Source organism: Rhipicephalus sanguineus, chromosome 1, assembly GCF_013339695.2.
Source record: "Rhipicephalus sanguineus isolate Rsan-2018 chromosome 1, BIME_Rsan_1.4, whole genome shotgun sequence".
NCBI classification, from domain to species: Eukaryota; Metazoa; Arthropoda; class Arachnida; order Ixodida; family Ixodidae; genus Rhipicephalus; species Rhipicephalus sanguineus.
Genome location: NC_051176.1, coordinates 226,586,942 through 226,614,873, shown reverse-complemented (window position 1 = coordinate 226,614,873; position 27,932 = coordinate 226,586,942). Strand labels below are relative to the sequence as shown.

General features: G+C 47.6%; 1 protein-coding gene across 1 annotated transcript; it reads right to left on the bottom strand.

The window, feature by feature from the left end:
- Positions 1-6,982: 6,982 nt before the first annotated feature.
- LOC125760185 (uncharacterized) lies at positions 6,983-10,644 on the bottom strand. The gene is made up of 2 exons (XM_049419953.1): positions 10,451-10,644; positions 6,983-7,582 (listed from the first exon to the last, which is right to left on the bottom strand). Exons 1-2 carry the CDS (start codon positions 10,460-10,462, stop codon positions 7,211-7,213), a joined length of 384 nt encoding a protein of 127 aa, XP_049275910.1. The 5' UTR covers positions 10,463-10,644; the 3' UTR covers positions 6,983-7,210.
- Positions 10,645-27,932: the final 17,288 nt, after the last annotated feature.

Below are 27,932 nucleotides of genomic sequence, written 5' to 3'. Positions count from 1 at the left end.
GAACACCGCCCCCTCCTCCCCGACGTTGATGTTGTTGATGTTGTTGCTGATTATTATTATTACTTATGCTGGAGCGCTTTGTAATGGGTGGGCCTTCAAACGACATTGCGCTATTCACATGGTGTGATGCCAGGTGCAATTCTACCCTTCTGCCACGCAATATTGCACCTGTTAAAGGGGTCATGAACAACTTTTCCAAGTAATGATCTAATGACCTTAGTATCGGAGTTTACTGCCTCCCGAATCGATTGCCGCAAAAATTTCTCGAATCCGTCAAGAATCAGCGGAGTTACGGGGGTTTGGCGCACGCTCCCAGCGCTTCCTCTCTTTTCTCGTGCCGACGAGCGCACTCGAAGCTAGACAGGGAGGGATGACATGGGGGAAAGAAGTTACGTCAGTGCGCGTCATGAAACGCGATCGCTCTCCCGCTGTGATTCGCTTGCGCGAGTGCGGCTACCGTGTACTGAGGAGTGCGGCGCCGGCAAGTGGCGGCACCCCGCGGCAAGAAGCGCATCTGATCCGAACGCCGCTCTCGATTTACGTCGGCTATCGGCCAATAAGCATGCTATGTCTCTTGCGACGTAAACTGACAGATCCGCGACGTAAACTGACAGAAGCCCCGCCCACCGACGAGAGTGAGAACCGGCCTCTGTTTGAAAAGAGGGCGCCTGGGGAAACGGCAACTTCGCGCTCCGCTTGTGGCCTTTACGCGGCGCGCACGACTGTAGTATTTGGCAGAGCAGTTCATAGCCGTGTCAGCTTTCCGCAGGATGTGTTTTTTCAACAAGCCCAAGGGGTGCTTCATGACCCCTTTAACGGAACTGCTCGCACTAGATGACGCCTGTAAAGAGTTTTCTTTTTTTTTTTTCCGCGAAGCTGTTTCTATTAGTGGGATGGCTTTGTGGCAAAACATCTGTCACGTAGAAGAGCTGGGTCCAAATCCCGCTCGAGCCCAGGCCAAGATTTGTATCCTTTATTTATTTATTTGCATTTATCTCGACTTTTTCGCTCACAGCCAACGACGCCGATGCCTGCGCCGGGATTTCTGCAAAAAGAGCTCTTTAACGCTGTCGCGTTAAAATGGCTTTGACGGGCAACATTAAGAAGAGCAGCTAAAGATATAACCCTTCTTTCGTAGTTAAAATTATTCTTTAAGTGTTTCAAAGGGGCAAATCTAAGAGGCAACCAAGAAAGCAACATTCTTCGTCACAGTTCCAGTATCAGAAAGGAAAAAAAATGTTGCATATTACTTTACTGCAGTCTACAAAGTACAGTAGATCCTCGCAATTTTTTAATGGCGTCGCCCGAGCGTTCGCCTCAGGACAGGTTAGCGCCTAATATTAGCGAGAAGTAACGAGATCTGCTACAACATGCGCAAGCCCACAAGCAACACATACGATCGCCCTCTGTTACGTTGTTTACTCAAAGATGCATACACCCTGTGCGATAATGTGTTGAAAAATCTGGTGTGAAGGTGATTGTCGTATCGCTGATCTTGTTGCTCCTCGCCGATATTACACCACCGTATCCTGGGGACCGCGCTTGCTTGATAGTATATTAAAGAATTGCAAAGGCGTCCTTGCAATTCTTTAAGGAGCTACCAGATTCTTTAAGAGGTTTACTGATTATAGCTTCCGAGCTGCGTAGCCGCAACCATCACAGTCAGTCCCGTATATTCCGTCATGGAGAACATCTTTCCTGCTTCAGAATCGTCTGTCGCGTGCCGGATAACTACAGATAGATATCACCTTGTCATTGGAAACACGAACCGGCATTTTAGGATGCATTTGCCCGCTGGCGGGCCGAGAAAATGGTCACCATTATTGAGCGACGCCAATCTTGAGCCGTGTGTGTGTAAATATTCGCTCTGTTGCACAGCTAGAATTCCTATATTTGATATGGCGGGGTACATCACAGTCAAGTTGCCTAACACTGTTTTTGCCTGAGGGCCGCACAGTTGGCGTCCTACTTTTCCTCCTTGTCTGGCAGCTCTGTCATAGATTTAGCTATTCGCTTTTCATGTGCTTTTTGCTGTTTTTATACCATCACTTCCTTTTATTTTTATTGAGATAGCAAAAACATGGACACTCTCGGCTGGTTATTGCCGTCGTCGTCGCCGTAATTCCCCGCATATATATATATATATATATAATATTCGAGGGTTATTCAAAAAGTGAGGGCTGTTTGGTCCAAAAAGTAAATATTTGTTAGTAAACGGTTTTAGTGGCTGGTTTAGTTTAGCACAAAACTGCTTCACTTTGCTACATAATCACCGTTAAGTTATAAACACTTTTCGCACCACTGCACCAGTTTTTTTAGTCCCTCGGCATAAAAGTTCGCCGCCTGGGAATTTTTAGGTGTTTGAGTTGGTCGGTAAGCATCTTAAGTACCCACACTGCACACACTCTGTGATATCTGAGCTTTTCAGTTACAATCGTGCAAATTGTAGTGCGGCTGACAAAAGGAGACTTGTCCGACAGACGACTACTCTCAGTCGTCGATCTTGACGCAATTCCCGGTCCACTTGTTGAATAGTTTCATTGGTGTGTGTGTGCGTGCGTGCGCGCGCGTGTGTGTGTGTGTGTGTGCGTGTGTGTGTGTGTGTGTGTGTGTGTGTGTGTGTGTGTGTGTGTGTGTGTGTGTGTGCGTGCGTGTGTGTGTGTGTGTGTGTGTGTGTGTGTGTGTGTGTGTGTGTGTGTGTGTGTGTGTGTGTGTGTGTGTGTGTGTGTGTGTGTGTGTGTGTGTGTGTGTGTGTGTGTGTGTGTGTGCTAACGGTGAGTACTATAGGCCCAAGAAGCTACGTCATATTAGAGAGTTTGAGAATTGGGAACCCAAGACGCTGGGTCCCCAAGCTGCGGTGGGTAGGCTGCTCTTTCGTTCGGAGGGGCAACAGAGTTTGAGAATTGGGTCAAACGCAAGCTACGTTGGGTCAAACGCACGGGGCGCCATGAGGCGAAATTAAAATAATGCGAGACGCGGGCCATACTGTTTCGTGGCCCGCGCTGCGTCTGCGTCTACTCGCTGGCGACCCAAGACGCCTTGGGGACCCACGTTAGTTTTCGATTTTTGGGCCTTGGGCCAACGCGAGCGCGAGAGCCCAAGAGTGGCTTGGGCTCTGCGCATGCGCTCTGGCGGCTCGCAAGCTTCTTGGGTCCCTAAGCTCATTGGGCCCCAATTCTCAAACTCTCTATTGACATTGAATGGTCGAAGAACTAGTCCCATTGTTCTTGTGAAAAGAGGCCCTGAGTGGCAAATTCCTGAATATTAATAGTTGTTGGCAGTTTCAATGTACAGGAGGAGGAGGAAAAGAAAAGAACTCCTCCATGAGCCTATAGAGCGAATGAACGCTGCGTTTGATGACTCTGGTATAAAATCAATGTATTTAGCTTGCCTATACATTCTGTTAATTGCTTCGTCAGCGCTTCACCTGACGATGAGTCGCAGCCGAGCCCCTGATTAGTGAAGACGTGTTGCTCGGCGTCCCCGTGTCGTCCCTGAGGGGTTCTTGGCGGCTGCTGGCCCAGACCCCTACAGCAGATCCGTTTCCTCCTTACAACCCAACAACTAACAATAATTTCTAACCGTGCACAGGTGTATATAGTTCAGCTGCAACTGTACCGTTCGTCATGTTTGCTTGCAAGTCTCTGATTCATATGAACATCACAATCAGAAAAACAAAAAACTCTGTTTCGCCCGACAACGCCAAACAAGTTGTTCATTCGGAAATGCAACGGCATGATTGCTGTGTGTACAAATGACTCGCACCATAATCATCGGACGTCAGTCAGCTCGTGAAATCTAATATAGAATTAACGTCCACTGACAAGATTGCTAACGCGATCAGCTATACAATGAAAGCTGCCGAGTATTTAATAGGTGAGCTATCGGATACGTGCTGGAACACAAATCTTCTTTCACCACCCGTTATAATATAGAAAGGGGACGTTAACGCCGTTTTTATATGCAATGCTATGCATCTCTTGCACTGTGCAAAAAGATATGCTTGTAATTTTTGCCTGCTTTGAGACGTTGCCCTCAGCTGCTGCGTATATGGATCTCGCAAGTTTAAGAATCGCTGGACGTGATGTTTTTGGAGATTGGTCGGGCTGCAATCAGTGTTGGCGGTAACGCGTTACAAGTAACGGCGTTACCGGTAACGCGTTACTTTTTTCGGTAACTTAGTAACGTACTCGTTACTATTTAGGAACTGTAACGGGTAACGTACTTACGTTAACATTTTTCGGTAACGTGAGGTGTCACGTTACTCGTTACTTTTTTTTTCAATTATCCCGAGAGTATTACTCAAAATTCCCTCGTCTCATAGGCGCCACTATTGCAGAGCTTGCCACGACGTTCTATTGTCGCAGCGGTGTACTCATACCGGCCCGCCAGGCGTTAAGAATAGACTGTTGAGCGAGTTGGTAATTCATGATGAAAATATCGCGAAAAAACGTAGGACGAGACGAAGAAGGCTACAGCACATGCGCTAGTGCTGTAGCCTTCTTCGTCTTGTCCTACGCTTTTTCGCGCTATTTTCATTCATCAGGCGTTAAGAGTACCATCCAATGCGTCCTTCGAGTGCCTATTCAGTGTAGGTGTGGTCGTATTCATTAAGAGAGAGGCAATCTGTCCGATGACAGCTTTGAAATGCAGCTGTTGCTTTATTTCTATAAGAAGCTGTAGTTATTAGAAAATTCTCCTTGCAATAATCTAGCGATAGTTATCAACTTTGTTTTCACTTTTGCTTCTTTCTATCGACAACCTCGAGTACACGTTTCTATAGTTACCCAATTTTTCAGCGAATGAGGCTGACCTTGAATACCTTCATATAAACGCTCGCAATTTTTGAGGCAAGTATACAGATTTTTAAAGGGGAAAATGCATGTGTGCAAACCTTTTTTCCCCAAAACTAAGACGTTTAAGCATTTCTTTATGACTATTCGATCATCTGTCTTGTTAGCAGAAGCTCACCGTCAGAATTACTGTAAATTTGTTGAGAGTTGTGGTGTTTTCTTTAGGGAGGGGGGGAGCGTTGATGATAAAATCTAATTTTGTGTTTAACGTCACACTGAGAAAATGGATTTACCATGTGCCACAGAGTTAGCAGCCGTCACATGTAACTGTACAGGCGACTTTAGGTCACGCCACTATTGCCAAGCACTGGCGTTGCCGCAGAAGGGGGCGGGGTGAGGTTCAACATTCCTCCTCCCCCCCCCCCCCCCCCCGAAATCTTTCAATTATCCATGTGTATATGTACAGGTACACATACAAACGCACGCACAACCAAACATAAATTATGACTTAACGCCCCCCGCCCCATCCCCGAAAAATATTTATGGCTACGCTGCTGCTGCCGTGGTACGACACCTATGTGCTACCTATTCTAGTTAAATCGGTACATCGCGCAAAAAATTGTCGTTTGTGATAGAAGATTTGTGTGAATTATAATTATCAGCTTTGTAAAACTGTTATTTGGGGTTCCTACAGTGGAAATGCGGTGAATAAAATTTCTGACGATAGAGTAACGGCAGAAGTAACGTCCGTTACTTTTTTAGGGTAACTGTAACGGTAACGCGTTACCTTTTTTAAGAGGTAACGTAGGGTGGTAACGCGTTCCTTTTTTGTTAGCGTAACGAGTAACGTATTTAGTTACCTTTTTTCGGTAACGCCTACAACACTGGCTGCAATGTTTTATGACAAAGGCAGCGAATTACGGCCGCCATAAAATTGTTCGCTTTAGCTTATCCCTTTGAGACACGGCGTCCTCGTTTGGAGCCGCGATTTCCTTTTGCTATTTCTGTGCGCTATTGGTAAGGGATAGCCGACGAACACTGAGCTAATGCTGAAATAAACATTCTTGCTATCTAAAGTTCCTTTATATCACTTCTGGGTGAAATATTTTGTTACGCACGATCGCTTCCGTGTTTAAAGAGGCCTCGGACGTGGGGAGCTTCGGCAGGCATTTCGGAAAATATTTTTTAGCTTTTTAGGGATGCTTCCCACGAGCAGGCAACTGTGGCGTATAATTTAAGTGGGTCATTGAACTCGTCTTATGAAGAAATATAGCGTGACTCACTGTACGATCATTAGATAATTATGTACATTGTAACTGCAATTAATTGCTATAAAATACACTATAAGCTACTCTACAACTTGCACTTGTTTTAAATTTGGTCTCAAGTACATTGGCGTCAAAGCATGCGAACTTCGCGTATTTATAGACAGCCGATAATATTGCTCGTCGCAAAGGGTTATTTCGTGCATATGTCTGCTGTTTTCTACGGCGTTTTTATTGACGACATCATCAGTACCGAGCAGCCAATACTACAATATTAGAGGCACATGTACGACTGCCGCCTCGCTCCACCGCTTTGCTCTCTAAGAACTACGCTCTCCTCCACTTGAAACGGCCATTGAAAAAAGTTGTGGGACATTCGAAGCACTGCCCTGATACCAGGTCATCAGCGAACTAATTATCGCACCTGTTTTAACAAAAATGACGCCAGTCGGTTTTTACGCGGCATGTCTTTCTTACGCCGAAAGCGTTCCCTCGACTCACAAACTGCGCTAACCTCCCTGAACCAAGGTATGGGAGCGCTGAGCCGCCGATGAACCACCATAGGTTTTGAATGTATGGACCTCCATCAAAGCTTCGCTACCACGTATTACCTGCCTTCAGTTCTTGTGTCTCAGAATTAATTCATAGATTAATTACTCGCAGAAAAGAAACCTGAAGGCGTCACTTTGGCCCTTTCGTTTAGAATGATTTCCTTTATCTGGGCATGAAGAGCCATAACTTCGATTTTTTTCTCCCTTCGTTGCATGTCTCCAAACATCTGGTCTGTCTCTATCTATAAAGCTATTCTCATCACCCCATGTTTTTATTATGAAATTCTCCCTCACTCTCTTTTTTATGTCGTATGAAGCGTATGAAACAGAATAAAGCCTATCTTAAGAAACATGAGAAACTTTCTGAAACAATAAAAAAATTTTATTGACAGGTACCCGAAGTTCAGTCTCTGAAGCTTCCTGAAGCGGAGTATCATTATTTCTTCCTGAAGGCACGGCAGACACGCTGGTTTTGGCAGCGTCTTTGGCAGTGGTTGCTGGCTTGTGGTTTGTCGGGGCCTTTTCATCGCTGAAGGTGCAGCATCCCACAACAGATTGATCAAATAGAGAAATACCCGTTGGCTAGCAGGCGACTCTCTTTTCACCACCAGTCCCATCCGCCGTGGCCGCCGCCGCCTCCGCCTCCGAAGCCGCCCCCGCCGCCGAATCCGCCGCCACCACCGAATCCGCCGCCGCCGCCGAATCCTCCACCACCACTGGAGATGGTGTAGGTGAGCACCGGCTTGAGCGCATGCGTCACCGTCGTAACGGGCTTGGCGACGTAACTGACCACGGGCTTGGCAACGTAGCCGACGCTGACCACGGGCTTGGCGATGTAGGAGACCGATGAAGACACGATGTGGCCACCGCCGCCACCGCCACCAAAGCCACCGCCACCGCCGAAACCGCCGCCTCCTCCGCCACCGAAAAGCCCGGCGGAGGCGACTGCCACGAGGGCAGGTAGCACGATGACCTGCAACGCAAGAAGAGAAGAGCGCGTGTTTCATAAGCATGTGAAAGCTTCAGAAAGACCGTTCAAGATTGTACCCATATTGCGCAGAAATGAGTCTGATTATTCTTGCTGAAGGCCAGTCATTGAAATTATTGCGAAACACAGGAGATATGCTTTCGTATTCTGACAGCATTTATTTGACCTGAATTTATCGTTTTGCCGTTTATGGGCTTCTTTCAAGAAGAGTTGGTGAGTCCTTGGGCTTCACCATTCAACATTGCTGTTGCAAAAGGAATGACTACCAAATATATATTTTATAAATAGGTACTTGCGAACATAACGCAACACGTAAATACCACTCAGCCATATAGCACACGAAAATGTTACTTCCTAACTCCAGTGTTCTCGTTTATTCAGCTTCCCTGGCCTCTATAGCATAAAAGCATTAGCACGACCACGCGTCATGCACATATCGCACTATTTACATTTTATGGCATACTGGCCAGTTATGGCTAAGATTGCTAGAAATTTACTCTGTTGCAATGATAGCTCCTGAACATTAATGGATAAGCAAAGCTTGTCTCATTTATCGTACTTTAATGATCAGAGAACGACTTTGCAAACTCGTAAGGAAATGTTATACAACAGTTTGATGAATGGTGTGATCGCACGCTTCCTGAAATGCTTGTTAATTTTTACAGTGCTAACCCTTAAATTGATTTTTGACCTCAGCACGGAAACATAAGTAGAAGTGAAAGTGTGCGGGGCCTTTTTTTTTCTCATGTGCTTTCTCCCAGATATGTGTCGACGGTCAGGCCAAAGACATGTTTTACACACAATGTGATTCCAGCGATATAGCGGGGCGTGAATAAATGTGCAAGTGTTCAGTAATAGATCAATCGCTCTGCGACTGGAGAGGGGATAACGTGCCCCTCTTGCCTTTTTTGTTTTCTTGGTATAACGTGCCCTTTAAACTGCGCATTGCTTTCCATGCAACAGGCCAATTAATCGCAAAGAAAGTGACAGCGTTATCCGCTGCCTTTGTACATCGTCCCGTTCGTGCTGTTTGTTAAGGATGTGGAATATGAGACAAGCAATGCGGAGTTAGGAGCCGGGGGACAAATGTTCAGCAGTACAAGTGAAATGGCAAGCATGTCGCCGTATCAGTAAAGAATGTTCGTTTGTATTCGAGAAAGCTCAACAAAAGCAGCGTGCTCACCATTGCAGAAATTACGAAACTTCCTTTTCGCCGTTTGTTAAGCTAAAAAAGTGTTTTAATTATAAAATGTTTGTGACGCACACTGATGCCCCATGCACTGCATCTTAAAGGGAAATCCCGATAGGAAATCTTGTCTATATAAACTAAATCTTGTAAGGCGCCATCTAGGAAACGCATAACCGAAACATATTTTGAAATCGGTTCATTATGTTCTGGCGTCAGAAATACGCCAGTGTTCAGGTCGCGTAAGTGGGTGTAGCAACTGCATGATTCGCAATGTCTCGCCGCCTTCTTTCGCAAGCTATTGTTTCCGCCTGACGAACTCCTGTTAAGACAAAGAAAGAAAGAAACAATGACGTGGCCGTCCGACCATGACAACTCGTCTTCACGGTTCAATCAAGTGGCAACGAGCTCTATCATCAAATGATTACCACTCCATTAGGAGCAGTGATTGTTTCCGCCAACCTACGTAACCATTTGAGGACAAGAAAAATAAAGTAAACGCTAGAAAGAACGAAAGGAACGCACAACAGAACACCTGAGATGAACGTGACGATACATCCTCAAGGATGGGTCTGCAAGGAAGTTCCGGCACTCCGCACCTCCATTGCATTGCACCATAACTATGCAGCAGCGCGAAGAAACTTAAGTCTTGCCGCAAAATTTCCTCGATTGTGTGCAAATCCGCATTGCTGCAACCTGACTGCCGCAAAATGTCTACTTTAGTTGCTCAGCGTATCACTCAAAATAGACAAGACCATCTACGGTAAAGGTCAGAGCCAAGAAGGAAAAAGGAATAAAGAAAAAAGAAGATGCTATGTGTAAGAGGCCCCATCTTCACCACTTGCGTTGCCATTAGGAGCGTAGTACGCAGTGGATATGGAAATATGCTCTCCATAGTTTGTTCAATAGGTTACTTTATCAAGAGATTCTACAGCGTCGAGTTATAAACTTAAGCAGTTCAATACAGAACTATAATTTTTTTGCTCACATTCTAATACGGCAAGCATTTCATAAGCCAGGAAACTTATTCTAGCGAATTATACTTTAGAATCAGCGTTAGCCAAAGCTTCAGCATTCTTCATCGAGGTCGGACGAAGCATGCCTCAGCCTTGACAAGAAGCTTCCGATTCTTAAAATAATACAAACTGTTCAGCCTATGAAAGGCTGTAACTATAGCTAATCTAGAACTGAATAAAAGGTCGCAAATTATCGCAAGTTCCGCGAATTGCGCATTAAGAGCTCAGGGACAAGCTGAGCATGTTCTTCTTCCAGCTAATATAGCTTATACCTTAGTAACGCAAGAAGTGACTGCCCTGATTTTGCCAATAGCCCAAGCGTAATAAATGTCTCTGTCACACGTTGAGGATAATAGTCAGTGGATAATCTCGTGCATGTTGGAGCAATCGTGAAACAATTTGGAAGCCACGTAATGCTAAGCCGCTAAGCTAACTGGAGAACAGGTGCGCATAGTGGAACACGAGTGACGAAAAAAAAAAAAAAAAAAAGAAAGCGGGTACTGCCGCGTCCTCGACGCTAAGGTACCACAACTACTTTCACGATCGAAGAGGCTGCCCAAGAAAGAACCTCTGCAGGATCGCCGCTGGCTGCTTCGGTAGCAATCCTATAGATTCACTCGCAAATCCCGGGAGAGACGTGCTGGTACTCACACAGGCTCGCATGACTCCCAGCTCAGCAGGCCAGTGGTGACTTTTGACCGGGCCCAGGTGCCTTTATATACGGGACGACGCGACGCGGTGTCTTCGCGAGAATGAGGAGGCCGGACATGCACGGAACAAAACGAGCGAGAGGTGGAAGTGCATGGTCATTACGCGAGCCTCACGCATCCTCGCGCTGGCCGCCTCCTCGCTACCCCCCTTTCGTGAATCGCTTCCTGTTGGCCGAATTCTCCTCGGCGACGTCAATCATGAAAGGGAACTCGCGGGAAAATTCGACGTGCATCTCTCGGCAGGGCCTCCTTGATCGAGGAGGAACTGGTTTACCGGGAGCCGGCTGCTGCGCGTGCAGGAAGTGCGCCCATGGGAAGCGGCCGGAAGAGAGCGCGTAAACACGGAGGGTAAACAGGCGCCATCGCGCCCTCGGCCGTTACGTAACGGGCCACCGCGGGGATCGCGACACGCACTCTCCCTTGTCCGATCTCTCCGTCGCGCGGCCCCCGCGTTGCCCAATTTGGTCGATGCCGCGCTCTAAAAAACGGGGGGATGCGCGTCAGCATCCGTCCGGCATCATTACTACACCCTCGGAAGCCGCGAGAGGCTCTCTTCCAGGCCCTGATTGCGATGGCAGGGACATACGCGCGGTTGCTCTCAGAACACACATCGTGCGATGCGGTTAGGTGGTGCCGGGTTTTCTATTTCGGTGCGCTACCATGTTTCGAAGGACCAGTAGAGCATGAACTTACAGGTTAACGGCTGCCCGCGCGCGCGCCACGTGCAGTTCCGTGGTGGTTCGCCAGCTCGCGCTGCGGTTTTCTTCGACATGGGTATCAGAGCGCGACCGAGATGAACCGATCTTCCTCCGGCAGACTGCCTCGAAAGCGCCGCGCTGGAACAACCTTTCCGCCTTCGCTGTCGCTGAGAAACCAACCGTAAATAACTTCAACGACACCGATTATTGCGCCTTCTTCTACACTGTATGCGGCTAGGAAATGGCTTCCGGAAAACACGCCTGACAGCATATTAGGCGTCCATATAGAGAAAAAAAAAAGTTTTCAATCTATTTTCCATGACGCGGGCGTCTCTTCTCATTTAAATACATTAACTTAACAACAAAATGTTTTGTATAACACATGAGAGCTAAGTGTTTAGTGCTAACGACAAGGGCGGCTCTGGCTCTCGTGAACAAAGAGCGTGGACAGTGTTTGCAGTTTACAAAATATTCGCACCGCAATATACAATCGTGCCAAGCAACCGGATGAATAATAATTTCCCTTACGCAAGGCACATTCTGGTAAAGGTGTACGTATAATCTGACTGCAGAAGCTGGGGACATTGCTTATGTCAATCTGATTAAAATATTCGAACAGCAGTCGGAACTTTTACAGAGAGAGAGAAAGCAAGGCCGCAAAGGTGGACGATATGGGCAATAAACAATGCGTTGACATCCTGCTCTTCCTTTTGTCTTCGCATTATCGGAAGGGCATCGGGGATGTCCATTAAGTGAGCATGTAAGAAGCGGTCGAACTTTAAGGAAGCTGTCGAAAAATCATCTTGTGAAAAAAAAAACGCTATGGTGTCATTTGAAATACTTTATAGAGGTTGTCCAAACCTCAAAGACGCCGGTTTCAGATCGCCAGACTAGTGCATCTCGAAACGACCAAGAAGGCTGTTCCAAAATCGCTGCCTTCTTAACGATAAGATCAGATTCAAAGCGATGGGCTTTAAGCCTGTTAGTAACACGACGGGTTCAGACGAGCCTTGACCGAGCGCTTTCGGCGTACAGAGATCCATTCATTTATAACAAGAACATGAGTTTAGGTGTGCGCTGGAACAAGTTGAAACCCGCACGCAGAGCAGTTAAGGCGGTAGCGCCACACAGAGGTCAGGGAGAGAGAGGCCACGAGGAGTATCAGCAGTATCTCCGCGCTTTCACGTGGCTAGGCTGTGCCAGCTACTGCGGTGCAGGAAAAAGGGCTTTTATTTTTCTTTTAACGCGATAGCGTTAAAGAGCTCGTTCCTCAGGAAATTCCAGTGTCGGCTTCGGCGTCGTTGGTTTTGAGCGAAAACTCATCATCTTGTCCGTGACCGAAAAATCGAGAAAGATGCAAATAAAAAACACTTGGGTTCAAGTGAGAATCGAACCCAGGTCGTCTGCGTGGCAAGCAGGCGTTCTACCACAGAGCCACTCCATTGCTTGGAATTGCACTGAAATTAAATTTTATGCTTCACAAACAAACGTGTTCTGTGTGCAGGTGTCACACTACGAGATGTGATATCGCAGTAAAACGGGGTACAAGCGTATATTGTCTTCGGGCGTCCCACCATGTGAATTGCACAACGAGTTGGTGGTTTAAAGCCGGCACCCATAACAAAAGGCACACACATTACTGCACGCATTCCCTTACGAACACGTAGTGGGTGCATCGCAACTTTTTCGAAGTATCAAGCGCGTAACTGCTGCTGGTTTAAAGCATGCCACCCATTACAAATGACATACACATTAGTGCGCGCATTATCTTACACACACGTAGTAGGTACACTGTTGTCATATAAAAGTGCTGTTTACGCGGGCGGAAACCTTTACCTTTACTATAGGTATGTCGTGTGTGTGTGTGTGACTGGGCGACTGAACATAATGACAAGCAAAACAGAGCGTGATGAGAATGGGGCCGGATATCGCTATCGCCTTCAACTCTTAAACGCGAAGCTTATGGCGCGTTCACACTTGGCCTCGATGGGGGCGAAAGCGGCAAAACTCACCGGAAATTCACTCGCTTCGCCGCCTAAGCGGCCGGAAAACCACGCCGCGAGGCGGACGCGAAAAAATCGGTCCGAGACCGATTTTTCCGCCACGCGAAAGCGGATCGCCTTTCCGCTTCACGGGAAGCCGTACTTTGGCTGCGCTAGCTCAAATCACGTGACGTAAACAACAGACCGCAAATTCAACATGGCGGCCAAGGCGTCGGCGGTGGCTCACATCGGCGCATTTGCAAACTACCCGTCCAGCACGACAAGACTCACAGCCTCGACAAGGACGCGTTCCTCGAGAACCTGGTTTGGATTACGATTGACAAGAACACTGGAAGTAGAAAAAGGTGTAGCAGTAGCGAGTCGGCGTGCCCCAACGTGTCTCGCTTCTTGCAAAGCCGGGTGAATCCGCCGCCGCAGCCACTGCTGCCGTGTCCGCTTATGTAGTTTCTGCTGGTTTATCTCCCGAAACGGCGGTTTGAAAAGGTGAAAGCTATTTATTTTCCGTGTTTTGCATGCTCAATTTGAATTCGGTACGAAATTAAATGCTCAGGAAACGGGGAAAAGAGAATGAATTCTCGAAGTGGCGAAGGCGGCGGCGGCGGCGGTGGCGGCGACAGCATGCTGGAGAGGCAGAACAAATGTGAACATTTCCGACGCGCGCGAAAACGGTTTTCCGGCCGCTCTGGCGCTTTCGCTTTCTCTTCGCTTCTCAAGTGTGAATGCGCCTTTAATGGTGCGTTCAGACTGAGACATTCGGCGGCGAGAGCGCGCGGAATCCGCTTCGGCGGCAGCGAGATCCGCCGGAAAAGCCCCTTTCGCGCCGATCGGTCCTGGACCGATTTTTGCGGCAGCTGCCGCCGGATTCCCTCACCGCGAACCAATCGGAACGCGAGTCGAACATTCGAAAAATGGCGGCGCGCTTCTGATATCGCAGTCGTCGAAACCCGCAGCAACAGCGAAGTCTTTCGTAATCATCCTGTAGCTTTCGACAACTGCCAAGTGTTGTCGCGATTAGCATCATCGCGATATCGCAAAACGGGTAGCATTATCTCGGCTCGACCAAGCTTCTCGTGTCTGGCAAATCAGGACGAACCAACCACAACTGCGTGCGTCGTTTCTTTTGTTTGGCGAATGCATGTTAATCCTCGTCAGACATCGCCAGAAAGTAGCTTTACAGCAGGCCCAGCAGTTCGACGACCCTGCTCCTGTTTATGCGCTTCGCCATAACGAAACGCGTACACGACGCAGAGTGCGTCAAAGCCGGCGTTCCTTCGCGCGAAGGGACGATGACAACTAGGTGCCCTAGTTTCGGCGGTGCGGTTGCTAATGGTGTGAACAATGTGGAATTTCGGCGGCGCGAAAATTCCGGTCGCTGTGGCGGGCGGATTCCCCAGTGTGAATGAGCCATAAGTGTCCCCCACTTTTTTAAATGCGAATGCATTTCTTAGTCGGGCCATGTAAGGCATCCGGCGTTGTCCGCGCGCCGGCAGGTGTTATCTCTCCGCTCTCACTCCCTCTCCCATAGCAATAGCTGCGGGCGCGCGCGCTTATCCTCGCCCCTAGCAACTGGAGCATGTAGTGCGAGAGTAGGAGAGGGTAGGTGCAGTGCTTCGCCGCTCCTTCTCTCGCCGTTCGCTCTTTCTCCTCCCTGCGCCCCACTCTCCCGTCCGCTCGCGCCTCACTCTCGACCGTTCGCTGGCTGGGCGCCCCTCAAGAACATCCGGAAATGTGTGCTCGAGACGCCGCTGTGAAACGCCAACGGCGACCACAAGGCTGAGATTATGGCCGTCAGGTACAATGACAACACAAAAAGGTGCTGATGAATGTGTAAATAAATGGTTACGGTACAAATCCTCGTCTCGTCATTAATTTACGCCATTAAAATTACTCTCGGCGCAAGAAATGCATTCGCATTTCCTCACGATTCCCTTCGGGGAGGTGGGGGCATTTTTTTTTTTTTTTTGCGCTCACACTCTGAGAAAAAAAAACAGTCGTTTGACTCTTTTTTGAGAGTTCTGACTTGCCACGTGTATGACTCTTTAAGCAGACACGTGAACTCTCTTTGGACGTCATTGTATTTTTGTCGGAGAGTCGTAGGCCCCGAAAAAGAGTTAACGTGTCTCTTTAAAGAGGATCATATAAGCGGCAAATCGGGACAAACCGAAAAGAATAAGACCTACTCCCCCCTCCTCTTAGAGTGCATGGTGGTCAAGAGGTACAATATATATAGCTTACGCGTGCTACGGGTCCCAGTGCAGAAAGAAAGTTGCCAGCAGAAAAATGTCCCCTTTCTTTCCTACCGAAACACGTCGATGACAAATGCGTGGTAATAGGATGGTAAATAGGCAAGCCTGTCACCCAGTCGATGAAGCTGATTATATGACATCCTAAAATTACTTAGAAACAACAAAAAAGCGCCAACCGGATACAGCTAATAATAACAGTTATGATATTACGAGCCAAAACCACGAAATATTTGTAAGGTACGCTGTAGTGGGGGGCTCCGGACTAATTTCGATTACCTAGGGTTCTTTAATGTTCACCTAAAATCGAAGTACACAGAAGATTTTGCATTTCGTCGCCATCGAAATGCGGCCGCATTTTTATGGGGACGAAACTTCTTTTTGGCGGCGCCGAAACGCATTAGCCGGAAATGGGCTCTTTCGGTCGCCGCCAAGTGACGGATAATAACCTGAAAAATTCATATCCTACTTGCACATTCATCCAAAAGTGCCGTTCTTTCAAAAGAGAACGGCACTTCGCTACTCCGCGCTTTCACGAAAGCTAACGTTTGCTCGGTGTTGATTTTTTTTTTTAGGGCGAAAGCCTTAGATGCCTCGTCAAACGCGAAAATTGACCGTCGGCGTCATCGAGATTTGGCGAGACCTGACGTTACTTCGCGAGCGACCGGCGCCGGCGTCAAGCCGAGTGATGCAAAAAAATTATCAATATGCGATTACGTCACCCCATGACGTCACATATCTCCAAAATTAGTGACGTCACATGATGACGCCATTACATGACATCGTAGCTTGGTCGGTGGGCCGACCCCGGAGGCACGTGAGGTGCAGAAAGCTTGCAATGCCTCGGATCCCGGAGGCAGTGCAAAACCACTCTAGGTGCACAAAGCTTTCGGGGGCGGGAATGTAAGATTATCGTGGTCAGAACATATTGAAATAATGTACAACAAAGCATTAAGGAAACTATGCTACCTGTACCGAACACTGCGTGTGGCGCGAAAACTAAGCTGATCACGTATACAACACGTGTACGGCCAATTCTTGAATATGCAGCTGCCGTATGGAACCCTTATAAAATTTGCGACATTAATAGAATTGAGTCCGTTCAGAAGAAGGTCGTCCGTTTTATGTATACCACCGCTACGATAGAAGTTTCTCGCCATCACCTCATTTGGCTCAGCTCGCTTTAACTCCGCTTTCTCACCGTCGTCACACTGGTTCACTGAAAGGCTGAAACTCTTGCGCTCACTGTTTGACTCACCACATTACTCATCCTCTAATATATATCCATCGCGTGCGAAGCCCCTAGTCACAAGGAGCAGCAATGAGCGAAACTTATCGGTCTTTTTCGCTCGCACAAACATGTTCAAGTAGCGTTTTTTTTTTCCAGGGCTACTGAATCTTGGAATGCTCTGCCTGGTACGACCCGTCGTTTGACACTGTATTTGCGACTGCCATTGAGTGTGCCCTTTAACCATGTTATTAGTTTTTGTATTTTTTTTTTATTTCTCTGTTTGGTACATACGATTTATTGTATTGCCCTACTCTTGCTATAGCCCTATGAGGGGCAGCATATGTGAAAATAAATAAATAAATAATGCAATTGACTACGAAAAAAAGGTGGCTTTCCCACTCTGGTCATCTTAAAGGGCTGGTGCCATCAAATTTCGAGGCTATAACAAGCCTGTTGTGGGTTTCCTCTGTATGCAGGACACTCCATACGAAGGGTCGGACACAGCAAACGTTTAGAATATATTTTAATTCACTTCCAAAGTGTACGTAAATACCCACTGTTATCCCGATCAAAACCCATCGCTAGCGCGCCAACACTGATGTAGATCTGTAGGCTGGGCAACGAAAGTTGTAGTGACGTCACACCAGACCTGCTGTAGTGACGTGAGTGACCTCCGGACCTCCGCAACGTACGTACCGGCTGTAGTGAACTAGAACATATTCTAGTTCACTATAGTACCGGCAATGCATCGGTTGCTACACCACTCGCCGTGTTTCGATCGCTCCCTGGCTAAGTGCGTCACAGCCTTGTGTGGTCACTTGACCAAGCCCCTTACACTTCTGCGTCACTGCCCAACCTCGGCGCCCAGAAACCGAAACCGAAAGTTGTTCCCATCAAAAAGGCGATATTAATTTATTTAGCGAGAATGCATGAATCTTGGTGTGCGCATCATGCTTCCTGGAGATATAGGAAACGCTTACAGCAAAGAACGCGCAAGCCACAAATTTGGTGGCACCACCCCTTTAAGCGAATGCATAAGGGACCATGTGAGATTTTTTTTTTTAATTCCTGCAAGCCACGAATCGAAAAGACAAGGTGGAGAGATGAAAAATAACGAATCATCGAACTACGCGCACGTTTTCTTGTGCGAGTCCTGTCAGTCACTTAGTAGTATAAAGCCAGAAAGTGCAAACATTTTACACTTCGTAGTAGAAAACTATTAGGAAATCCCTTAGCGCAAGAGTAGAATGCATGTTAAAAAGACAGGGCGTGCTAACACGAATGAGCGGGTAATAGACAAGAAGCGAACTGACTCGGCGTTTGTGGTGTCCTGAATTCTCTCATGTGCCCCTGTTCGCACGCCGTCTTTTTAACACGAATACCTACCAACTAGCTCAGCTCTGTTATTCTAATGTAGAATGCAGTGTCGTAGAATACGTGGTGCTTCACAAGGAATTGTAAAACACATATAAAGCCTATACGCGGCGAAGGAGAATTCTTGGGGCTTTTCCTCTGGCTGGAGGGCAGCATAAATACATTTTAAAGCCTATTAACTGCGCTAGTAAACACGGACAAGAACGAGAGGAGACAGGACCTGTCTACACAGGATCTGATACGGAAACGAGGGGAGACACGTCCTGTCTTCCTTCATTTTTGTCCGTGTTTACTAGCTCAGGTAATAGGCTTTAAAATGAATGTGAACCAACTAGCCCGACTTAGTGCTCTACTTCAGGATAAATACACAGCAGACCACGTAACCTTGTTAACCATGCAGAGATTTTCTGACTATCAAATGATGTACATAAGTAGTCCAAGTACGGACATGCAGCCAGGGGCGGATCCAGGGACCTTCTCTGGGGGGGGGGGGGGGGGGTATTGCACATTTCGCAGTAACTGAAGGGAAGGGGGCGAGAACGCGAAGACACATTCCTTCGTATTAAGGTTTGGATTTTGCAGTTCAAGTTATTGCAACCTCCGTCTCTCATTGCATGCGGCGCGACGAAGTGCTTGCTTGAAACGCGACAGAAAGGAACCAGTGTTCTTTAAAAAGGAGTCTGGTGAAAAGTATTTGCACATGCAGTAAATGTCCGGAAATGGAAAAATATAATACTGAAGATTTTGCTGTAGTTGCTGTCGCCGGTTTCAAGTACCCGACCCAATACGAGCGAGCTAGAACGATCGCGCTTTCATTGTTATCAAAACCGTCCGAGAAAACGGAGCCGCTAATGTCACGTTGGTTTTTGTTTCGTTCAACTTAATCATATGTATCAAGCAGTACCAAACCTCAGCTTGATCTAAAAAGTCACAGTTTCGCCGCAAGGCCGAAGCAATGAATGCGATAGCAAGAAACTAATGCTATACGAAGTGAGGCTCGCCAATGGATACTCTCAGTTTGAACAGCGCTCCTGTTGCAAAGGCGGCCGAAGCAGCGAAGGAAACTAGCGTGCTTAAAGTGTCGAGCTGTGACACTTGATAGTTCGCGCTCATCTTCTGTTTGTTCGTTTAGCGGCGTCCGTTGAGCTCGAGTGGCTTTCGTACGCTCCGTAACATGAGCGCGGACATCACGGTGAAAGCGTGAAACATCCCTCTTCCCCTCAGCACAAGAAAACCGCGCGAGCAGATAGCGGAAGGGCAAGGTTCTCCCTGCGCAAGTATAAGAAGAAGCGAGGGAGCTCGCCGACGACTTTTAAATGCGCCTGTCGCGCTCCTAACGCCATCTCGCTGGTAATGAAGAAACGCTTATAAGCGCAGCCGTCTCTGAGTCCGTCCAGCGGTAAAGGGTGTGTATATAACGCTCGCCGTTACCTACGTGGAGGATCTGCGTTTCGTGGCGTAGTGGCTAGCGCCACTCGCTGCGGAGGAAGAGGTCCCTGGTTCGATTCCGCGCTTCGGAAGCATTTTCCTGAATTATCTTTCTTTGTGGCTTTTATATATATATATAGATACTTATACATATACGGTGCATGACGGCGGCGACAAAATCCAGCCGAGACTGTCCATATAATTGCTATCGCAATAAAACACTTCGGAAATCATGTGCACACGAAGCCAATTCACTAATGATCGCCTTACGTTGCAAAGCCTCCCTCGGTCGCAAAATTCTTCCTCCCGCTACGACGCAGCCATCTCCCTCACCGTTTGATGTTTTCTTTTCCTCGTGGAACAGAAAGCTTGTCTTCTTTTTTCAACGTCGTTTGGGCAGCCAACAGCACCGAAAGTCGGCATTACGCTGCAGCTGATGCCACCTTAGTAAAGAGCCTACACTGGTAGCGCAGATGTTTGCCTGTGGTCTTTTGGCGAATGAAATTCACGGCGGTCATCGGACGGAGGGGGACGGAGGGGAGGATGCTCACGCATATTTACAGCAGTTCAGGGGGGACTTTAACGGTGCCCAAGTCATAAACATTGTTGGCAGTGGCGCCCTGTGTGTGTGTCTCCTCTTGTCTGTCGTCTTCGCGCCCATCACCTTGGGTAATCCAAGACGCCTTCATTGGAAATGCATAGGAAAGCAGAAAAGGGCAAAGATATGGGGAGAGAGAGAGCACGGGGATGAGATTCTCCTTTCCCCTTTTCACAATTGTCTGCTCTTTCGTAGAAAAAAATACAGACCTTACTTCGCAGCTCGTGAGTTGTTGTTGTTGTTTGTGGTTATGTGGAGGAAGAGACGCTTATTTCTGCAGCCCAGTAGGGAGCACGGCGCAGCGTCGCAGCTCGTGAGGTGACGCTGCGTTGCCCTCTTGGACCATGTGTCTGACAAAAAAAAATGAGAAGGGAAGGCTCCTTTCTTGCTGCCGCTGTAATGGCCACGCTTATTTGAACGTGGTGCTAGTCTACTTAGCAGAGTAGTGGTTTGGCCTTGTTGGTTTTCCAGTTTTGCTTAAGTGAGATAGCGCGAAGCAGTGTGGGGAACACATCAACAACGAAGACGAGCGCTTACTTCCAAATGAAGGTTTAATGTTTCCTACAGATATATGAAAAGCAGAAAGAAGAATGAACAAAACAAGGAATGCGAAATGCAACACAAAAAGACCCCACTCCGATCGCAGTGTGGCTGCGCTGGCATCTTCCAAAAATGCTAACACCCTTATGTGACAAGCGTATAATACCCCTGACACATGGGTAAAAGTACTTTACAGTAAACCCCTTTTGTCACTCTGAAGGACCCTTTGAAGAAAGAGTTTGCGCTTGTGACACACGGCACCGCACTAAGTTCCCTAGGTGGTTTGTGGCCTCCGCGATTAGCGTCGGTTTCTCAGATGAGCGCCGCAAGAAGAAAGAAAGAAGAGGGAAAAAAGGCACTGCTCGTTAAATCGGCCGGAGAGAACACATTTTTAAAACCACGCTGTTGGTTGACACCCATTGTGCAGACTACAATGCACCACACTATCGACGAAGCATATGACATTACCGGAATTCAACATGGCGCGGCGTTAGCGATGTGATGCGGGCGTACGAAAGAAGATGTCACTGCCACAGCAGTGCATTTTTTTTGTTTGGGGGGGGGGGGGGGGGCACGCATATTAAAAACGTCACAGAGGGGATTAGTCGACACCTGGTGAGCCTTCGTTGAAAGGCTTCATTGTTGAGTGCTGCACACTGTATGCGAGAGAATACCTTTCACCAGCTTTCACGCTCGAAATGTGGATGCGGAATCCGCTTTCCCGAAAACGAAGCTCCCATGAACGACTTTCCAGAAGATCTCCCCTCACATAAAGGACTCTACAGTGCCCGTTGTTGCCACGCTCAAGAAGCGATCATTCAAACACATTCCAATTCTGTCTGAAGGTTCAGAATGGGGTGAGGGTAGAAGTGATGGGTGCATTTCTCGCCGTAGCGGCCTAAAAAATTCCGCGTGCTGAGAAATAGTGCCGGGGGGGAGTGGTTGGTGGTTTCGGGGGGGGGGGGGGGGGGTTGACCCTCCCCCCTTCGATTTACCACTGCATGCAGCACACTTGGTTACTCCCCTAAAACATGCACATGTGGCCCAGAGCCACTAATGATAGCTGAACGAGCAAGCCAGCACAAGCTGTCTGTTCAAAGAGCTCGAGCATGCCGACAAATTGAACACGTACATATCAATGAATGAATGAATAAACTTTATTTGAGTATATTTATTTTTGAGCTATTTGCAGTATTTACATATCTCTGGTAACAAGGTTAAATGTTATTTACACGTCGCAGAGTGCTTAGCATTACAGCAGCTTCAAGACGACTCGACGAGGGCCACAAGTGCAGGTAGATCAAACTTGCACGAGGAGTATGCCCTGATGCAGCCAGGCACGCCACTGGACCTTCCCTGGGTGTAGGCCTTCTCGAAGTCCACGAAGGCAGAGTGTCTGCCGAGGGGTCCGACACCGTTCATGAAGGCTGCCACGCGCCGTCCGTACGCGCCGTACCGAGATGGATCTGCGCTGACTTCGCACGACAAGCGAAGTATGCAGCGGTGCTTATCCAGATCGCGCACCAGCTCGGTCGCCTCCTTGATGACGCGCGGATTCTCTTCGATACTGCGGTGAACCTACGAAAAGACGAAATCAACAAAAGTTGGTCTTGGACAGGCTCACACTGAATTGGCGGCAATGGGAACCTTACAGGAAGCCATGCATATTGTCTTTGCACGAGCAATTGCAGTTACTGTCACACAGCAGTAAGCACATAAACGATTTTGTGAAAAGCGGCCCGGAAAGCTTATGCTTTCTTGAACTCGTGAACTGCGGGCGAATGACTTTTCATGCCTTGAAATAATTGCGTACATTTCCTTAGCTGTTGAGCAAATTCCGTATTTATGAACTATATATGCGCTATCGATTTCTCCGCGCAGTTTGCACTTTATAGTGAACTCCATGGTCCGTGAAGGCGAAGCTATCCAACACGCACAAACAAAATTAATGAAGAAAGAAACACGGGTGACGGCTACTCACCCGCAAAGTGGCAGTCTTCTCGGCCTCCACGTTGATCAGGGGGGTCTTCAGATCTCCAGAGGCGTGGACCATGGAACCCTTAGTTCCCCTGCCGCTAGCGAAGCCGTTACCGGAAAACTTGACCTTGGGTGAATCAAAGCGGGTAGCCTGATTTGCAAGCAGGAAGAACTTTTTGGCAGGAAGCCGGACGGGAACTGGCTTCATGTGGTGACCACCGATGATGTACGGCAGCGAGGCGATGGGCACGGGGATGGTGGGACCGGAGAATACGCTTTGTGGCTTCGGAAGTGGTACGACGCGCTCAGGTAGCTTGTTGCTTTCAACGGAAGCCCGAAGGCCTACGCCGTACCGACTGACGTCCCACCAACCGAGCATGCCGAGAATCTTCATGGCGATTGCGAGCTTGAGACCGCCAACGCCGCCGAGACTCACAATTGCCGAGATGGGAAGCAAAGCCAAGCTGGACAGGAACATAGAGTCCGCGCTCGGCAGGACTCCGATGACAAGGATCGCGACCACGGCCGTGGAGACTGATGAAAGCTTCATCTTGGTGGACAGCTGGAGAGTTTTGTGGTAGCTGGCGAAAAGATGCCCGCTTTTATGCGGCGAGTTTCTTTGTTAAGGCCAAAAACGGAAATGGTCACGAGGTTTGTATTTTATGAGTCACCATCCCCTTCCCCAATTTCTTACCCCCCCCCCCCCCCTCTCGTCGCTTACTCATCTTCTCTTTCAACCTATGTCAGCATTAAATCTTGACGAGCAGGTCTGTGTAAGGAGCGAGCGCGCGCCTCCAGACCGGCCGTGGTAGTGCAGACAGAGAGAGAGAGAGAGGGGGGGGGGAGCTAAGGACGTCGGTGACACCAAGTGCGGATTAGTCACCGCTATAGTACCACTGGAAACGGAGTCTAACAAAAGAGGAAAGCCTTGAAACCGCAGAAAGCGGGAAAAAAGAGGCTCACCGTTTCTACTGAAGATAAGGTTGTTGTGCCTTTTCTTATTCATATCAGCTGCCATCCCCCCCCCCCCCTTCCCTCATACTCCCCTCAGCCTTTGCAGTCCCTTAGTCATCTCTTTCAACCAACCTCAGCATCAACTCTTTATGAGCCTTCTGTGCAGTGCACAACGGAGGAAAAGAGAGAGAGAGAGAGTGAGCGAGATTACAAATTTGATTGAAATAAGGGGCGAATTAGTCAAGCACAAGTGGCAGCGGGAAGTATACAACCTTATGACCACCGAAAGTAGTGGGAAGATATGAACAGTTGCAGAGTGGAGATAAAATTTCTGCGCCTTTTGTTACGAATTCGTTTTAGCTTCCCTATCATTGTGTTGCTGTCGCTTAGTCATCTTCTCTTTCAACATTCCTCAGTACGATAGCGGTTTACTACAGAAAATACGCTTATTTCTGCAGCCCATAAGGGAGCACGGCGCGGCGTCGTGCCAAAGTGGGGGAGGGGGGATGCAGATGATAGCGGAGAGAAAGGCCGCTTTCTCGAGATGAGTGCCTCGGCGTCGAGCAGTGCTTTGGCTAGGGTTTTAGATGACAGCCCCATTTTCCCCTTTTTCAAAAGAAGCCCCTCAGATGAGTACTCACACCGACAAGCGCGCTCTCATGAATTCTTGGTGAGCGGGTCTGTGCAGTATCCAACAGAGAGAGATAACGATATCGATCAAACTAAGTGAGTGAGTAGTCAAGCTTCACTGGACAGAGTGGGTCTAGCAAAGAAAAAAGAAAGAAAATGTAACCTTAATAACGCCGAAAGATAGAAAAAAAAATAATAAAAATGAACCCCACACAGATTGCAGAAGCAAAGCGTGTGCCTATTGCTCACAATCAAAGTCACCTCTCGCATCTTTCTCGCCAGCTCCTTTGCAAGAAGCGCTTCAATTTGATCCCAGGAATGCAGGTCGGAATTCCAAAAATCAGTGCAGACCTCAATTCTCCAGAAATGCCCGCCCCACATAAACGAACTGTGCGCTTTTATACAGGACTAGTAAAACGAGGTTTTGTCTCTTTTCGACGGCTTCGCATTTACCGCGTCAAGCCGCGGGCGCCCTTCCACACTGGGCGTGTAAGCAACAACTAGTTGCATCTTGGTGACCACCGGGGTTTGAGAACAGAGGCACGAAATTAATTTTCGGTTAATCTGGAAAAGTACTTTTGTGGCCCCCGTTTCCGCTTTCGTGGAACCACTGCGTAGAAAAGTGCGTTTCAATTTAAACAGAAAATAAAAGGCCTTGCGACACACTCGCCTTGAGATCTTTTCGCAAGTGGACCATTTCTGCGTGGTGACACATGGTCTTATTACTTATACTACTGCCTGCGCTATGATCGCCTTATGTGCGTGTTCAACGCGGCGCTTGCTCCTTAGCGAGCACTCGTATATTATGCAGCACTTTCTTGACGGTATAACAATGATATTTACTTAATAAAAGCTTATTTTTATTAATAATATAGTAGCGTTCTTACTTCCTATGCTTCCGTATGTCATAACGACAAGCCAGATATCGTAAACTACATTTAGGGAATGATAAAGTGAAAACAAAATAGCCCATTTCCTTCCATTTTTTTCCTTGATATTTGTGCGACAGTGCAAACATACTATTTGTGCCCGCAAGAATAAGCTGCGCACCCGTTACTACCTTATTCTGAGTTTCAATTCTTCGGCTAGTTAATTAGCGCTTGGAGTGGTCTTATACCCTGTTAAACGCGCTAACGTAAGATGTCTTGTCCCTTTATTTCTGGCTTATGCAACTGATGTTTCGCTCCTCTTAGTGGTTCTTGTAACGGTGCAATAATCCTTGCCGACGAAAGCTTGTAAAATACAATTCTGTCCAAGCGTTTTATTTATCGCTTCTTTGCGTCGACATAACAGAAGGTAAAAATTAAAAAAACGAGAAACAGTTGTCACTTGTTATCCGCTTGTCCGTCACAGGGCCTGACACAGCTCGGAAATTTGCCAGTGATTGCGCCGCGTGAGGTGGCTTCTCAAATCAAGTGGTCACAACAGCAGTAGCCACACCCGTGGTCCCAATGCACCGATTTTCTGCTCGCTCGGCCCCACTTTTCTCCTCCGGTCACGCAACCGTCGACGCGCCGTTCTCACCGGCACACCCGTCCGGAGGCCATTGTTCGAGTTTAATGTTCGGTCGTATCGTCTGCGAATGAGAACAGCCGCAACAAGGTAGGGCGCGCTCACGCCGCCGATGTTTATTACCGGTCAAGCATGCCGGTTCATGTGGCGCATTCACGTATAACTTCCGGAGTAGCGTGAAAACACCACATGCTCAAGTGTGCGCCAGTGATACGATCGTTTCTCGCGCTGTAAAAGTGGGGGTTACCTGCGCGCAAGCACAAGCGAGAACGGTACAGTTTTGTCCATCAGTGTCAAATGGATCGGAATATTCGCGGTTTTCCGTGGTCCGGCATGTCATGTTTGCCGTCTCTGTAATAAAGAAATAAACTTTCGTGGAAGTAGGTGTCTGCATTTAAGACACCATTATCCAATCGAAATTTGTATGTACGACCGCGGACACATTTCAAGTGTGACAGCTCGGCAAAACCATGAAGCTTTATTCTCATTACTTCCGTAGCGGTAAATCTGATGAGGCACGCGTGTGCTCGCTGCGAATAACGATTTCGACTGCACAGCCTCCGAACTGACACTTTGCCTTTCCTGCGAAAATATTTGCCAAACTAAAGCTCTCGTTCACAGAATGCTTTTTCTAGCTCTAAGCGCGTTCCCCCCATCCACATTGCAGCGAAGGTGCGCGAGCACCACGAAGTCTTTTGAAAAATTACTGCGGGAACGTCACGCCTCACAGTAAGCTCTAAGGTGTACAGAGAGAAGTGACATAGACAGAAAAGACGACAAGGACGGGCGCTAACTATTAACTAAAAAAAAACGTGCTGAAAGTTAGTGCCCGACCATGTGGCATTTCTTGTCCTCATTCTTTCAATATTGTGTTGCGACGCTGTGCACTTATATAGCACCAATAACGGTATACCTCTGGTGACTCTCGATGGAAGTTCGATGGGGGTAATCGCGGTGTTGAGTGTTCAGCTACTAAGCGAAAGATTCACAACGACTAGAATGCACCTTATCACTACCGTGTTTCAACATAAACAATGCAGACAAGCGAAGACCCGAATACAGCGGTAAGCGATCAGGTAATCTGTCAAGCTGCACGGGCAATGAGGAGTCCCGCAGTAAGCAAAGTAACGTGCACTCAAATGTCCACGTGGTCATTCGACCGGGACTTTGCATTGTTTATGCGCCCATGTGCGCTGCAAATACACTTCTGACTGTGTCATTATGCATCCTCCACTAAGCAACAGCTTATGCCACGCTCCCTAGCTAATTATATATGAAGTGTAACTTGTCGCAGTACGGTTAGGGACATGTTAGCACATAATTTTTTGTGGGAGGTTTTATTGAGCGCTAAGTTGTCAATGAATAAAAAAATAAGCTTTGGGTGGTTACTTTTGTAAAAGCCGTAACGATTCTCGTGTTCGGTTGTGTGGATGCTTCATATATTAGCAGAATAAAACATTGTATTCGGTGGTTAGTGGTCAGGACACGCTAAGGCATTGCGCTAAGTTAACCCATTTCTTCCTTGTAGCTTTGAAAATAGAAAAAAAAAACTATAATTTATTGGTTTGTTGAGATGACCGTATTTTTTACAGGGCAACGTACCGGTGCCGTACGTGCCATTTCGAGCGTCCATGATAGTGGGTCAGCGAGTGGTTCATAAATTACGGCCAAGCTTTTAACTGACGCTGTTATTGTGCACATGTGTTGCGTTCACTTTTTTTTTTCAACAGTACTGTGATTTTAGTTTAAAACCTATGACACATGGCAGCTACACCAGGTGGTTTCTTCGGGCGACTGCGGCGTTTTCAGGCGAGGAAAGATGTACCACGTTTCAAATCTCACGTCGCCAGTCAGCGCCGTGTCAAAGAGCGAGGAATGCGGGATATTTCGAGAAACAGACAAAGCGGTTCAGGCACAGACATGCTGGAAAAAGCAGACCTGTCGAAGAGTGAGTCAGACGGAAAGAAATGAGCGGGCGGTGCGCTTAACAGAAAAGAGTGAATCAAGAAAGCGGGACGTTGTAAATCCCATTTGCATTATTCCTGGATTTGAATAATGGACCCTTGATCCCACGTCATTTACATTCTGGAACGCCAGCATAAAAAACTAAATAAAAAACCAATTGAGCATGAAAAAAAATAAAAGATCAAGCTTATTTTGATATGCTAGTGAGTTTATTCTCTGCTAGCCAACTTCGAGAAATCGGAAGCTTTCGAAGTCATCTTTTCTACCAAG